Here is a 15,585-nt window from a genome sequence, read left to right as displayed (position 1 = left end):
TTTTTGGTGAACTTAAATTTTTTAACTACACACGAGGCATTCATCACTTCATATCATAAAACAGATTTCCTTTTATATCAATATATTTTAGTTTTTAAAGTACTGTACGTGCCTATATAATTTCTTTAAGATTCAGATCCACATCAAAATCACTGATAGGTCTTTTCAAATAAAATTATCACATGAATTTATTATCCTTAATTGCATATTCTGAGAGTCTTTAATGCATTTCGGTCATTTGTGTTCTCTTCAGAGACTTTTAATTACTTTAATACAGAGAATCCATGCAATAACTCTCAAGTCAAAGAGTCAAACTTGTACTTTTGACTCGTCATATAAAAACATATTTCCTCATAAATTAAGTTCAAATGCTTGGGCTCGTTATTATTGCAAAGACTTTAAAATATCCACAAAATAAACCAGGCAAAAGTTAAAAAAAAAAAAAAAAAAAAAAAAACAGTGGAGAATAGCATAACAATCACCATTTTTTTCTCTTTGTAATGTGAAAGTGTGGTTCTCTTTTAGTTTATTAGGTAAAATATAAATATTAAAGAAAAAACCATATATTATTTAAATTATTGAGTGTCATAGTATTTGTACATGTGTAGTGACAAAATTTGATTCGTGTAAAGTTATCCTAAGTACACTGTAAATAAATCAAAATTTGGCATTCTCTCTTGACAAATGGGAATCATGCATGCATTTTGTGAGTAACTTCTTTAAAAGTCTTAGGCTTTCACAATGGTCAACATGTTCAAAAGACTGAATAATTAATTTATTGTAGCATTCAAAAGTGAATAAATACCCTCAAAGTGCTTTTAAATTAATTTTATTTTATTTTATTTGGGGTGGGGGTCTTGGAACTTTAGGTGGTCACCTCAATTGTAACCATAGTTGATGACGCAGCTATTGCAAAATGTTAATACCATAGCCCCTCTTTTCAGAATCCTTAGGCACATTCCAAAAACTTCTTCCTCTGTCTCTTTTCTCTGCGGTCTAATCCTTTGATTGTGTTAATTTCTTTGAACATTTTCTTAGCTCATTCTCTTCAGTTCCTCAGGCTTCTTACCATATCCTGAAAATGGAAGATGAGTCAATGTCACTGATCAATTATGTTCCTAGCTTTGCACGAGGCTATGACCTTCTGCTAGTACATGATAACACAGTGTCTCTCACGTACATCTCATCACTGCTTGAGCAATTCTCATTCAAAGGTGTACTTTGAATTTTTTTTTATTTTTTATTTTTGTATTCTCTTTATGACTTTCCTTCCCCGTCCCCTCTCCTCTCATGTTTTCTGTCATGAACTCATACAAATAAAAAAAAAAAAAAAATTGAGATATAAATTAAAGGTCTAAACTTTAGGATCCAATGATTAAATCTTACTGCAGAAAGAAAAATAGATTCATTTGTAGTGAATTTAGAAATGGCTTTCAAATGATCAAAGTGTGAGACATGTGATGAGGGGGGTGGGTAGCAGGTAATAGGTGCGGTATTCGATTCCTAAGTGTGAGACATGTGATTCTTTAGCATTAGTTTTTCAGGTTTACTTATTAGTAAAAGTCCTTTAATTTTACATTTGTGCCCCTCACCTGTGAAATTCTTTTGGTCATGGCACTATAGCACTGTCAAATAATTAATGATTTACTAATTCTTGTACTGAATCTGATATGTCTTTGTTACTTTGTAGCTTATATGTATAACAGTATTAATTTCTGAAATCTTTGTTATTGACTCAGTAACAGTTTTTTTTCTTTTATTATGTATATTTTTTCATAGCATCTCTTCAATCTGAATGTTTCACTGTATTTGCATTTTCCTTATCTATTATTTATTCATTTAAAGCTCAGCAAAAATTAAAAAAACACCTTCCTCTAACAGTTTCTCTATGACTTTGTACCTATCTTGAGAGAAATTTGTCAATATTCAACGAAGAATCAGGACAAATTTATATTGATCTTAGGAAGCTTAGCCTGCAAGAGTTCATCTTTATAAAAATTTAAATTTAAAAAAGAAAAGAAAAAGAAGATCTGGTGCTATTCCCGTTATTTAATTAATGTAAATAATCGATAGCTGATAAAAAAAATTTGGTTATTCAGTTACTGCTACTTGTAAAGCATCGGAGGCTACATCTATGATTAGTGATTCTGAAGAAGACAGATTCAAACTAATCATAACAAAAGCAAATATGGATGGGAAAGATGCCCTTGCTTTTCTAAATTTAGTTCTTGAAAGGAACATTCCCGTAATCTGTAAGCTCTAGTTCAGATCTTTCAATGAACTTATAATTTTCTCCTAGATTTTTACTCTCACTTAATATATATATATACTTGATTCTATCATGTGCAGTCATCCACTCTGGAGAATTTAATTATGGAAATGAGAGAGCATTAGCACCAGGATCACTTTTTTTCCTTGAGGAACCAATCCGTTTAGAAGATCTCAAATATATATGGCAAAATGTGTATCCCTCAACAGACACAGAAACTCAAAATGCAAACATGCGCAGGAGAAAGAGATCAAGGCATACCAAGAACAAACAGGTGTATATATATATATATATATATATATATATATATATATATATATATATGACTTATCTATGACCATAAAACTCTAAATAAATTACTAAGCATTTGCATTCTAAACTAGTGCTTGCACTTAACAGTTGATAATTAACCACACAATGCCATGCCAGGTTGTTGCACCAAAAGAAAAGAGAAAAGAGAAGAGAAAAGAGAGAAGAAAAGTTGAAAACCACAAAATGCAAGGCACATCGAGTAGCACACAAAAGGTTAAAAGAGAAGAGAAGAAAACAGTTACGAATGAAGATTCATGTAGCTCAGCCCAGATGAACATTCACAACAGTGAGATTGCTGAGGAAAGACGTTCAAATATTTGGAGTCCTGAGCTGCGTCTGAAGTTTATAGAAGCCCTAAGTGAATTAGGAGAGAACGGTACCCTTACTTTTTTCTCTCTCTCTCTCTTCCCTTTTCTTTTATTTTCTTGAACAGCTAGCTATATCAATTATATATGGTATTAAGCTTCATTTTTCATAAGGTAGTTGCTAATTCAATGTAAGTGTACTTTGGTTTCTTTTTTTTTGCATTCAGATGCTCGTCCAAAAGCTATATTAAGGTGGATGAATGAACCTAACCTGACAACTCGCCAGGTTGCAAGTTATATGCAGGTTCTTTTTCTGTACCTTCAACTTAGACAAGCAATAGTTTCTCATAATTATGCTGTACAAATTAGTTTGTTGATTCCTGATGCTAATATATATATAAGGTGTTTGTTAACGTATGCATCGAATTTATCTCACTTAATGAATCTGAATTCTTCCCTTTATATTTGACGTTATTAGGACTGCATGTTCCATAAACACTTTGTTCAAAACCTCACAGGTTTGGTTAAGAATCTAGCTATTGGTGTTTGTGTGCAAATATTTTCATGGTAATACTTAAATGACGAGATCTATGAAAAATTCTTTCCACCTTTAATAACTCATACATTATTAAGAACATAGAAACTACTTATTATATGTATATTAAGCTAGTGGTGTGAAAAATAGACCTGATAGCAAAATCTTATGTTATAGCCTGCCTGTTACCTTTCATTGTCATGTATAATTTTTAGGGGTGTACGCACTAAGTAATAGTTTAAAGAGAACACCGCTATATAAAATTAGGTTGGATATGTGTTCGATTCCCGCTGAATGCATTCTTGGGGAGGGGGCTGAACCTTTAGCCATCACTGTTCCCCCGCACTCCGGATTAGTCCCATAGCCGGCTCAAAAGAGTCGAAGCTCGTGGGGATACCGGAGGGAGCCAACTCGTCTCAAAGAGATAATTAGGGTTGGGTAACTCAAAAAAAAAAAAAAAAGGCAAAAAAACCCAAAAGAAATTATCATCACGTCTCTTTTTCCCATTACTTTAGTTGCATTCTTGATTAATCTTATTTGAATTACATGCATTATTTCCCTTTTGCTTCTTTGTTTACCTTTTTGCTCCACCAATGTTTTTCCTACATATATAGAAATTCAAAGCTCGGCAGAATCGTATCATGAATGGCATCAATTCTGATTTGCCTCCAGAAACAGAAGGTAGTATAGTAGAAGATAAGCTTCCTTTGATTGCAAACTTGCATTTTTGTTAGTCATTACATTTAGAACATAAGAGATTGTTCCATGCAGATGCAGGTCTCCCAGCAACAACTGATTCCTTGAATGAGAGCCAGAATAAGGACCAGTTTCTAGTGAACTACCCTGAAACTGAAGAATCAGAGATTATGAAAATGCTGGAAACACCATGCAACCCAGACTTTATAACTGAATTCACCAACTGTGGAATCCAAGGTGATGGTTTTAAAGACCCTGCTGCTTCAATGAATCAAAACCAACCTGCAACTGAAGACGATGATCTCATAAACATGCTTAAGGAAGATTGCTGGGACAGTATTGATTGGTTTGGAAATGGAACTGATTCAGCTGATGTTTGATATATATGGACAACCCCAACAGATCATAAGGTTTGTCTCTTTATCATATTCCAAATAATATGAGACCTATGAAAGCAAAAATTGTGTACTTTCTCATCATCATAATTATTTCAATTGTTATTGAGACCCTGACATTAAAATTTCTCAATTTTTTTTTCAGGTTCTAAGTGTTTGAAGGATTGACTGGACCTTCACAACGGAAGCATATTTCTGTTATGTAATATTTCTGTTTAAAGTCCCTTAACAGTTGCTGTGCATCGACATTTGTTAAAGGGAATAAGTTCTAGGTTTCCTTTTCTTTTCAAGTAATAGACATTTATAAGTGCCCTATGTGCTTCTTATATTTACTAAATATATAAATAAGGTTTCCTTATATGCCGTTTTCTTTCTTGCTTGTAAACATAAAGACATAATCTTGCGTGAATATTTTATTAAAAGTGCTATGTAATTTCCTCCTATTAGATAAGAATCTGCTAGGTTTGACGTGGAATGATTTCTACGAGTAAAGAACTAAGCTTTGAAAATATATCTTCAAGAAAATTATTAGACCTAGTCACGAATGTGGACCCTGACCTTAAGCACGCCTAGTCCATGCTCTTCTAAGCTCAACAAATGATGCCAAGAAGTATTTATACATCAAACATAATCCCATATATATCGCTAATCATTTACTCTTACATGTAAGCTTTCTTAAAAGTAACTCAATCTTTTAGTCCTTTATTCCTTGAGGAAAAACATATATCATTCTTAACTCCTTTTTTTTTTAATTCTAAATTCAATTTTTTTAATTAATTATACATATCTTCTTAATAATTTTGTACATTTTTTCTTGCATATATTTTTCTTTTCATTTATACTTTTTAAATTTGTTATATGTGAAAATACACATGCAATCAAGAAATACTTTATGTAATCTAAGAGGATTTAAAGCTTCATATCAAATTTGACTCGGAGTTAATTGCAGATTCACGGAATCAAAACTACGCTTAAGCCCATATGATGCAAATTTCAACACGTCCAGCTTGAGTCTTTAGGAGCTCAAGCTGATCCCAAACTCAATTTAGGTAAAAAGAAAGACGAAATAGTGAAATCTTTAACACGTAGACAAGTAGTCTTTTACCAGCATATATAGACACACAATATGAGATGGATATTAAACATTGATAGAAAAAAGAAGAAGAAAAAATACCAAACAATATATGGTTCAAAAAAATAATCATATTTAGCACGAGTTCAATTCACTAAAGATGTACACAACTTCAATTTTTAATATTGGTTATAGGGCCTTTAAACCAATGCCGACCAGTGATTATCCAGTAAGAAACTATAAGAATGAGCAAACATCCAACAGCAACAGGGGTGTAGTTAAGTGTCTGAATGGTTATTGGGTATGAAACAGGCAATGAGAAGAGTATGGCGATGGTCACCACCCAAAGAACTGCAACCCATCCAACAATGACTCCGTAACGACCCAAGTTGAAAGGCCCTGGGACAAAACGCTTTCGTGCCAATGTCACCCTAAAGAAGATTGGTATGGCATAAGCAATGTAGAGGCCAATTGTTGCTATTGACACCATGGCCTCAAATGCCACTATGCTTCCAAGTGACTGCAATATAGAGTTAGAATTGAGTTAGGAACATGGCAAGAATAGAATGATAAGAACTATTGCTAGTGTTGATAACATTGAGCTATGAGCTTGTCTACATTTAAATCACAAATGACAACATAACTAGGGCCTTACTACGTATGTACTAAAAATGATAAAATTGTATTTTATCGGTTGCAAAAGTTTAGAGACCACAAAAAGTTTGCTAAGATCTAAAAAATTCCATTCTTGCAATTTTGGAAAATAATCTATACTTACAGCTTATGATGTAGAATTTGAACCTTGCCACCATATATACATAGTAAGTTCAGTGTAAAACGGTATTCCATTCCATTTCAAGCTTATAGTTATAAAAAAAAAAAAAATGGGCCCCTTACTTCACCACCTCAGACAGAGTTAGAAGATTCTCAAACAAGACATGGGCAGAGCTAAAATTAATAGAACACAAAGATATCTTAGTTACTTTTTGCTGTTGCCAAAGAACATATGAAACATGGTTTTCCACTTTTCAACAAAACAGAAAACACTTAATCTGAAGCTAAATAAAAATTAAATCTTATAATAAAATACATACCGTTAGGGCCATGCAAAATGATATAAAAACGGAAAGCCAAACTGCATATATGGGGACCTCCTGCTTGTTAACTTTATGCCACAATGATGATAATGGCATGGCCCCATCTCTTGAGAAAGCATAAGCCATCCTGTATCAATTTTAAGCCTCATAAGTAACTACAGAAATTAAACCCCTCTCATACGGAAAGCGCACTAAGAGCAGGTATAGTTACCTTGAATTGCTGGTAACTGAACTCATACCACAGAAAAATATGGTAATAGCAACAATTACCAAACAAATAATACCCCCAGTTCCATCGCCATATCTTCTCTTGAATGCAAGATAAAATATTTCAGCAATGGCATACCCACCAGCATCATTATTTTCACTCAAAAGGTAAGGGATGTCAGTGACTGCAAAGGTAATGCCTAGTATGTAACCCCATCCAACAATAATGGATATCCCAACAGCGCTGATAATTCCTTTTGGTCCATTTTTATCAGCATCCTTGGTTTCCTCTGTCTGAAAATAGAAGTATACAGTAAGCAAGCAGGAAGTCTTAGTCTAAACCATTTAGTAACTGTAATACATCAATGCAAAATAAATAGCACAAAATTTTCAAAGTACAAAAGCAAGAGCAACTGAGTAACTCCTAATACTTAAACTGAGCTTATTAACAGAGATTATATGAATTAATCACGAGCAAAATCAGTTCTATCACACCAATTTTGATGTTACTATCTCTAGATCAAGTCATAAGATGGGTCCTACAAGCTTGGGCAATGCTAGTGTTTGTAATTTCACAGAATGAGTTTAAACTGGGCCTAGACCGAGGGGCACAGATCCTGAATTCAAGATCCCCTGCTAGTAAAAGATTCAAAAAAAAAAAAAAAAAGTCAACCTCAACCCCTTGTGCAGTAAATGCAGTTTATTTTTCCTTTTCCTTGTATCTTAAAACAAAGTTCATCATACTTGTATAATTTTTCATTTTACTCCCCAAATTGCGAGGGTAAGGTCGATTGTATATAACCTTATCTTTGCATTTTTGCAAAGAGTTTGTTTCCCGAACTCTAACCTGTGACTTTTCGATTACAAGGAAAAACCTTATCGCTGCTCCAAGCCTCGCCCTCTATTTTACTTCAACAATTTGCTAAAAATTTACAAAAAACGTAACTCATCTGGAATTATCTAAACCTGGACTGGCAGATGAATCAGCAGGCTTTTGGAGCTATGCAAATTGCACCCAGTCCCAAGGTTTAAGCTGATAACAATAATTCACAGGATCAACAATGCATGATTCTTCTTGAGAATCATTCTAAAGGGATCGTGTAAAAGAAGTATATAGTTTATCAGACAAGGAAATTTCTAAAAGCTTTTGAAGGCAACAAATTCTGAGAAAAGGAAGAAAAGATTTACCATATGAGCTGATGCATCATACCCAGTTAGGGTATACTGACTCATTAGAAGTCCCAAGATAAATATATAGGGTTTGCTGCTGATTCCATCCGCATTGTCAGCATTGAAATGAGTGAAAACAAACTTGGCACTGGCCCTTTCCGTGGCAACAGATGGAATGACAATCATAAGCACAAAAACACCTAAAAATTTGTGCATTCTGATTAGAGATCCATAAAGGATTTACCCTGAGACTGAATTTAGAAATAAAATAAAATAGGAAACTTCTACATACCTAAAACATTCCAGATTGCAGCCAACTGTCCTAAGAATGATAACAATGAGATAGGAAGGCTGTTTATTATACCGTGTAGGAGCAAAAGTCCCCCATGAAAAGCAATAACTACATATTTAGATGCCTCATATCCACCACCATTTTTCCCACCAGTACTAAGGAGAATGATAACCTGAATCAGTTGTGCAAGTGAAAAATCTACACTTGTTGTCACTGCCCACTGCAAATATATAAGAAATCAAAAGTTAGAGCTCCAAATGGATTATTAGAAATCTACATCCCACACAAGTTTGACCTTGCAGTGAAAAGTGAAGGATGTTGAAATTCTAAAATATGAGTCTTCTTAAGAATACCTGGCCAACAATATTGAACCTGCAAAAAAAAGAGAAATCATCCAACGCGCATCAGAGAAATAAATGTAGGAAATCGAATATAACAGTGTATCTTATGATTAGATTTGACACGCTAATTAAGCAATAAACTTCATTTTCAAGCGATGTGGCATTAAGGAGAGCTACAAAATTAGATCTTTGTAGCCACTTTGTCCATATGAAATATTGCATCCTGGTTTAAGAGCATTAAATTTTCAAAAAGCTGTTTGAACATTTTACATTGTAAAATTTAGCAGTAAAGAAGGAGGGGAAGATATACTTTAGATTTATGTGCCATATCTTAAATTACAACTTACGTTCAATCTTGTCGTCAATTTTATGATCATAGTACTGAATATTAAATCTCTTAAACATAGTCCAAAATTTTTGTTCAAAATGTTATGTGCATGTTCGTGATTGATGTGGCTTTTTGACAGACACCAGTCTTGCTAAGTATAAATACAACTTGAAAAATGCTAATGGATAAAGTCTTGAGACTATGGGAGATCGAGTGAACAAGGAATTTATCATTAACTTTCTATGACGGATTCAGCTATCAAATATCAATTCTTAGTTAGCACAAGGACATATCTGCTGCACACAAAAATAGTGCGTATTACAATCTTCAAATGTCTCTCCTCTTGTCTGAAAGATCAGATGATGATCCTTCTTTGGCCTATCTTAAGCTTCAAAATAAAATCCTTAAAATACTGTAGTAAATCTGCTATCAATATATTTCCACTCCCTCTAACTTTCAAATCGCCCAAATCTCAACCATTAAAAAATGAAATATTCTGTTGCTCAGTTCACAAGATATGAATTTGTTTACCAGAATGCATGGCACACTCATCTCTAAGATTAATAATAACAAAGGGGAGAATGGCACTTCAAAAAATTTGAATCCAATATCGGGCCCACATATGATCTTTATATAAACTTCAATATTGCATGCTCATAAATAAACAATAGTTGCCAATCATGCAAATAAATACATGGCCTACAGACCTACACGTTATCAAAGATTTCACATGAAAAGTCTAAAGATATCCCTTCCCCTCTATGTGCAAAGTCCCCCCCGCATTTATAGCCACTTCTTAGCATATCTTGAATAATGCATACAAAAATCTTTTAGATGAAAATGTTAACCAGGGACCATAGCGTGATATGATAAGGTATAAAATAAAAAGGAAATAAGTAATAGAATTTTGTTTATCTCAATAAAATATTACAAATCTTATTTAAAGGACAGTGCATAGAATATTATTTATTTATATATTTAACCCCCCTTACAATCTTCCTAATTACTAAATTAATAAAGTATTACATGTTATTTTTTTTATGTTCCGAATATATGCATTTAATTTTTTCATTTAAGTATTTGAAAGATTCAGGCACCAATTAATGGTAGGTGAATACTGCCTGCCAAACACCAATTAATACATCAGATTCAGACACAAACACCAATTTTTTTCTTTCTAATATTAATCCTATAGAATCAAATAGGCCAGCAAGGAGTTGAATAGAGTACCAGCCAGTAATCCAGGAGGCAAAGGGTGCCCATCCCGGGCCAGCAAGCTTGGCACTCCAATAGTAAAGACCACCAGAAGTTGGGTAAGATGAACAAATTTCAGCCATTGACAGTGCAACAATCATGGTGAAAGCAGAAGCTATAAACCACCCATATACCATTGAAACCGGGCCACCATAGTTCAGCCCAGTGTTGTAAAGGGTGGTGACTCCAGTGACGACTGATATAATAGAAAATGAAAATGCAAAATTTGAGATTACCCTGCAATTGGCAAAAAGAGTAAGGAAACAAAAAGACAACGCCAACTCCAATGGAAAAGAGAAACCAACGACAGAAAAAGGAAAAAAGGAATGAACTTTACGAAAGATCACGCTTGAGCTCTTGTTTGTAACCGAGCTCGTGAAGACGGGCATGGCCAGAATCAAGTGGAGCGCCGTCATTAGTATCGACCACGTGAGATGAGAGTGTCATGTTTTGTTTGCCAGAACAGAACAGAACAGAACCAATGAATAAGAGAAACAGAGAAGCAATTAAATTAAAGGGATTCGACTTTTGTTATTGCAACCAAGAGAACGAATCCCAATGGAGAGAGAGAGAGAGAGATGAAGAAGAAGAATTGGACTTGCAAAATTTGAGTGATAATAATTGGATTCAACATAAATAACTTGTTGTCTTCCTCCTTTTCAGGAGTCCCCTGATTTTTTTTATTTATTATTTATTTATTTTTGTCTAACTCGTTGTTGAATGTTGATTCCAACGCTTTAACTAATTTTTTTAAAATGATGTGAGGTGTAAACACACACAGTAAGTCTGAACATGGGAATTGCTGGTTGAATCTATTCGATTTATATATATATATATATATATATATATGAAAAAACTTTTTTGATGTTATTTTAGATAACTTTATTTAAATTTTATCTAATGTTCATCGAAACGATGTCGTTTTGGGTTGAAAAGTTAAAAATTGAAAATGATAAAGACTATTATAATCCTGAAATAAATTAAAATTACAAAAATACCATGATTTCTGCCCCAAAATGAAGTCATTTTGATGAACATTAGATAAAGTAACTTTAGAAAAAATAAATCATATATATATATATATATATATATATATATATATATATATATAACAAAATGAGATATTGCAGATAGAGAAGGAGGGAGACTTTACTTGAAAACAAATTTTTAATTGATTAGATTTATAATCTGTGACATATTTATTTTTACAACCGTTTTTATTGTTTTAAGAGAAAAAATATAGGATAGATCAATGGATTTAAATGTAATATTACTTAATAAGTAATATAATTTTTTTTTTATTCTAATTGTATAGAATATTAATAAAATAGAACAAAATTGGTATATATATGTGTGTGTGTTACCCATATATTAATTCATAGGGAAATTTGTAAAGGTAAGAAAATTCCTGACTTATATAATGAAATGCAAATACCTGCGGCTTTAGTTTTTATTTTGAGACAGAGTTTAGAAGAATATTTAAAATGACTTTCGAAGCTCAAAACAAGGACATGAAACTTTGATGCTTAGTCAAAGAAGGCGGTGCAACTATCAACTTGACAAATGCTTTCCTCATGGCGAGGAATATTTATAAATTTTGATGCTTAGAATCTTGATAATCAACTAAAGAAATTAAAATAGCATGTAGCCGGAGAAGAAATTTTTTTCCATTTGACCCTTATTATATCTTTTTCTCTCTCTGTGGCGTAAGATAATATTTTTTTTTGTAATAGGAGAAGTATAGATCCTTTCATTTAAAGAGTGTGATTCTTTACTACTATCAACTAAAAGTTTACTATTGAATTCAAACGAAAAAATAGATAAATAAAAACCAGAAGAGTAGTGTTATGGACCCATTTAATGAGCCCATTAAGTGGTAAGTCCAACCAAAGACAATCTAAGATACGTATTGATATTAACAAATGATAGATATTCATCAAGGATACTAATCCTAATACGACAGCATAGCAAACAGGCCTAGACCCTCATCAGAGGTACCAAAGGCCCATTCACACTACCCATAGGTAACCTCTATAAATACAAGGTAAATCTTAAAGGTACGTTACGCTCTCTCTCTTACTATGCTGTCACTGTGCGCACACACACCTCATTGGCTAACGCCGTTATAATATTTTGTGCACAGTGATCTGCTTGACTCAAGGATATCTCATTCATAGATACCTTAGAGAAGACACTATCCAAAATCGACACACCAGCTTACTGGGCTGGACATCTCTGTAGTCTTTTCATCTCAGGACTCATTTACTTTTATTCAGTTTCCTTTTTACCTTTTCTAACTTCTTATCTTTAATTGACTATTATAGTTAGTGAACTGTTTGTGTACGAGATTAGATCTGTTTTTTCATAAAGGTAATAGTATATTAATATAATAACTAGTGAGGCAAAGGTATAAAATAACCTCAACTGGAAGTCACCTTAAGTGGCTCTTAGGCAAAGACTGAAAATTAGGTGAAATCTGAGGAATGTTAGATCGGTGGCAAAATTTTGTCATAGTTTTTCAGCAAGGAGAAGCAGTATGCAAAATAGGCACCTTCAATAGAGAAGATGAGTATTTATTTATAAGCGAGAGAATATTCCCTTAATAGGAGATAGAGAGCTTGACCGCTTCTGTCCCACTCCCAGTGGTTTCACTAGATGTGAGGTAAATATTCTCACCTAATAATAATATATATGAAGAACCGAAATCAATGGGTTAGGCGCGTTGCTGCACGCGCGCGAAATTTTCTGTTCTGATAGGGTTTCTTTTCTTGCTAATTTCCGTTTTGCTGGTGCGATGGGGGATCCGATGGAGAGTAGCTCGGAGTTGTTGACTATGCTTAGAAAGAGTACAAAGCGAACCAAAAGCGGTGTTGAAGTTTCGACGGAGGCTCGTATGAGAAATGTGATCAGAGAGTTTCAAGCTAGCGATGTTGTTCATGAGAAACAGCGAACGTTTGCTGATGTTATAGGGATGGAGAATGGTGTCTCGGGCGAGACCATTCCATGGCTGACCGAAGAAGAGGAACTTGATCCGGAGCTTCTTGACCCGAGTCTTGGTGAGATCTCAGAATGGGGCTTTCAAACTATCTTCAGGGAAGATGGAACTGTGGAGATCAGGAGTAACAAGGAGGCTCGAACCAGAATGAGGCAACGTTGGAAAAATGCCTTGATTGTAAAGCTTTTGGGGAAGAAAATTGGTGTGGGATTCATGAAGAAGAAGCTGGAGACGCTTTGGGCGAGAACTGGGAATGAGGCAACGTTGAATTAATAAAGTATTACATGTTATTTTTTTATGTTCCGAATATATGCATTTAATTTTTTTCATTTAAGTATTTGAAAGATTCAGGCACCAATTAATGGTAGGTGAATACTGCCTGCCAAACACCAATTAATACATCAGATTCAGACACAAACACCAATTTTTTTCTTTCTAATATTAATCCTAAAGAATCAAATAGGCCAGCAAGGAGTTGAATAGAGTACCAGCCAGTAATCCAGGAGGCAAAGGGTGCCCATCCCGGGCCAGCAAGCTTGGCGCTCCAATAGTAAAGACCACCAGAAGTTGGGTAAGATGAACAAATTTCAGCCATTGACAGTGCAACAATCATGGTGAAAGCAGAAGCTATAAACCACCCATATACCATTGAAACCGGGCCACCATAGTTCAGCCCAGTGTTGTAAAGGGTGGTGACTCCAGTGACGACTGATATAATAGAAAATGAAAATGCAAAATTTGAGATGACCCTGCAATTGACAAAGAGAGTAAGGAAACAAAAAGACAACACCAACTCCAATGGAAAAGAGAAACCAACAACAGAAAAAGGAAAAAAGGAATGAACTTTACGAAAGATCACGCTTGAGCTCTTGTTTGTAACCGAGCTCGTGAAGGCGGGCATGGCCAGAATCAAGTGGAGCGCCGTCATTAGTATCGACCAAGTGAGATGCGAGTGTCATGTTTTGTTTGACAGAACAGAACAGAACCAATGAATAAGAGAAACAGAGAAGCAATTAAATTAAAGGGATTCGACTTTGGTTATTGCAACCAAGAGAACGAATCCCTATGGAGAGACAGAGATGAAGAAGAAGAATTGGACTTGCGATATTTGAGTGATAATAATTGCCAACATAAATAACTTGTTGTCTTCCTCCTTTTCAGGAGTCCCCTGATTTTTTTATTTATTATTTATTTATTTTTGTCTAAGTCGTTGTTGAACGTTGATTCCAACGATTTAATTAATTTTAAAAATTATGTGAGGGATAAACAGTCTGAATGAACATGGGAATTGGGTTGACGAAGGTGTATTGTTGGCGAGTAGAAATTTAACGGGCATGTTTGAAGTTTTTTCGAAAATAACTTATTTTATAAAAATTTAATTTTTATTTTATTTTTAGAATCACATTTAGAAAATGTATCTAAATTATTTTTATTTTATGTTTTCACTTTTAACTTACAAAAATAAATATAGAAAACACATATTTAATTAATTATTCTACAAAATAGTTTTAAGAACAAAAAAACTAGAATACAATCAAACACAACCTACATTTTTAAGTCTTTGTGTGCTAATTTTTTTTTTTTAAAAGTCTTTTCTTTCTTAATTGTTTCCATCTTTTGCTATTTGAATCGACTCGATTTACGTCTGTGTGTGTATATATTAAGGAACGAAAAGAGAAATTGCAAATAGAGAAGGAGGGAGACTTGAATTGAAAAGAAAATTTTAATTGTTTATAATTAATTAATTTTGTAATCGGTGGAGGGATATGTATTTTATAACCCTTTATATCTTTTAAAAGATAAATGAAATTATTCAATAATAAAATTTAAAACAAGACAACTAATATAACTAATAAAATAACTCTACCTTAATTAATCCGAGTTATAACAACCGATAAGATAATAGATAATGCTTGATATATATGTAAAGGATTTCTCCGGTCAATAGAGATAAGTTATCTTCAGTGAGTGCAAAATGACTTCATTTTGGGATGAAAATCAATGTGTTTTTGTAATTCTAATATATTACAGGGTTATATTAGTCTTTATTATTATAATTTTTTTAATCTTATAACTCCAAAACGATATCGTTTTCAGCTAAGATAACTTTGACAATTTTATCTCCGGAGAAATACTTTTCTCATTGACTTCTTTTAAATTGAGATTTTGAAACAAATTGTTTTCATCTTTGTTGAATAAATCATCCCACAGAATGAAAATTTCATATATGTAAAAAATTAATTCAATATAAAAAGTAAATTATTAAATTAAAATAAATTAATAATTGTGTATTTTATATTTAAAAAAATTTGAGATT

General features: G+C 33.3%; 1 protein-coding gene across 1 annotated transcript; it reads right to left on the bottom strand.

Moving 5' to 3' along the window:
* Positions 1 to 5,680: 5,680 nt before the first annotated feature.
* On the bottom strand, positions 5,681 to 10,797 carry LOC133300962 (amino-acid permease BAT1 homolog). The gene is made up of 8 exons (XM_061500547.1): positions 10,611 to 10,797; positions 10,250 to 10,510; positions 8,704 to 8,722; positions 8,351 to 8,570; positions 8,077 to 8,258; positions 6,893 to 7,182; positions 6,679 to 6,808; positions 5,681 to 6,104 (listed from the first exon to the last, which is right to left on the bottom strand). The coding sequence occupies exons 1-8, from the start codon at positions 10,718 to 10,720 to the stop codon at positions 5,757 to 5,759; spliced, it is 1,560 nt and encodes a 519-aa protein (XP_061356531.1). The 5' UTR covers positions 10,721 to 10,797; the 3' UTR covers positions 5,681 to 5,756.
* Between the last annotated feature and the right edge of the window lie 4,788 nt (positions 10,798 to 15,585).

This window comes from Gastrolobium bilobum, unplaced genomic scaffold, assembly GCF_033153095.1.
Source record: "Gastrolobium bilobum isolate Gb01-03AN ecotype WA unplaced genomic scaffold, APGP_CSIRO_Gbil_v1 utg52110, whole genome shotgun sequence".
Lineage (NCBI taxonomy): Eukaryota > Viridiplantae > Streptophyta > Magnoliopsida > Fabales > Fabaceae > Gastrolobium > Gastrolobium bilobum.
The sequence above is the reverse complement of the archived record's forward strand: the minus strand, read 5'-3'. Positions and strand labels throughout refer to the sequence as shown.

What these genes read in the sequence shown, in the direction of transcription:
- LOC133300962 (XM_061500547.1), bottom strand. Translation starts at nt 10,720, where the DNA reads ATGACACTCTCATCTCACGTGGTCGATACTAATGACGGCGCTCCACTT. An exon ending in TGCAATCTGGAATGTTTTAG is followed by an intron (nt 8,259 to 8,350) that starts GTATGTAGAAGT and finishes ACAAATTTTTAG; the next exon opens with GTGTTTTTGTGCTTATGATT. An exon ending in CATTTTGCATGGCCCTAACG is followed by an intron (nt 6,105 to 6,678) that starts GTATGTATTTTA and finishes TCTATATTGCAG; the next exon opens with TCACTTGGAAGCATAGTGGC.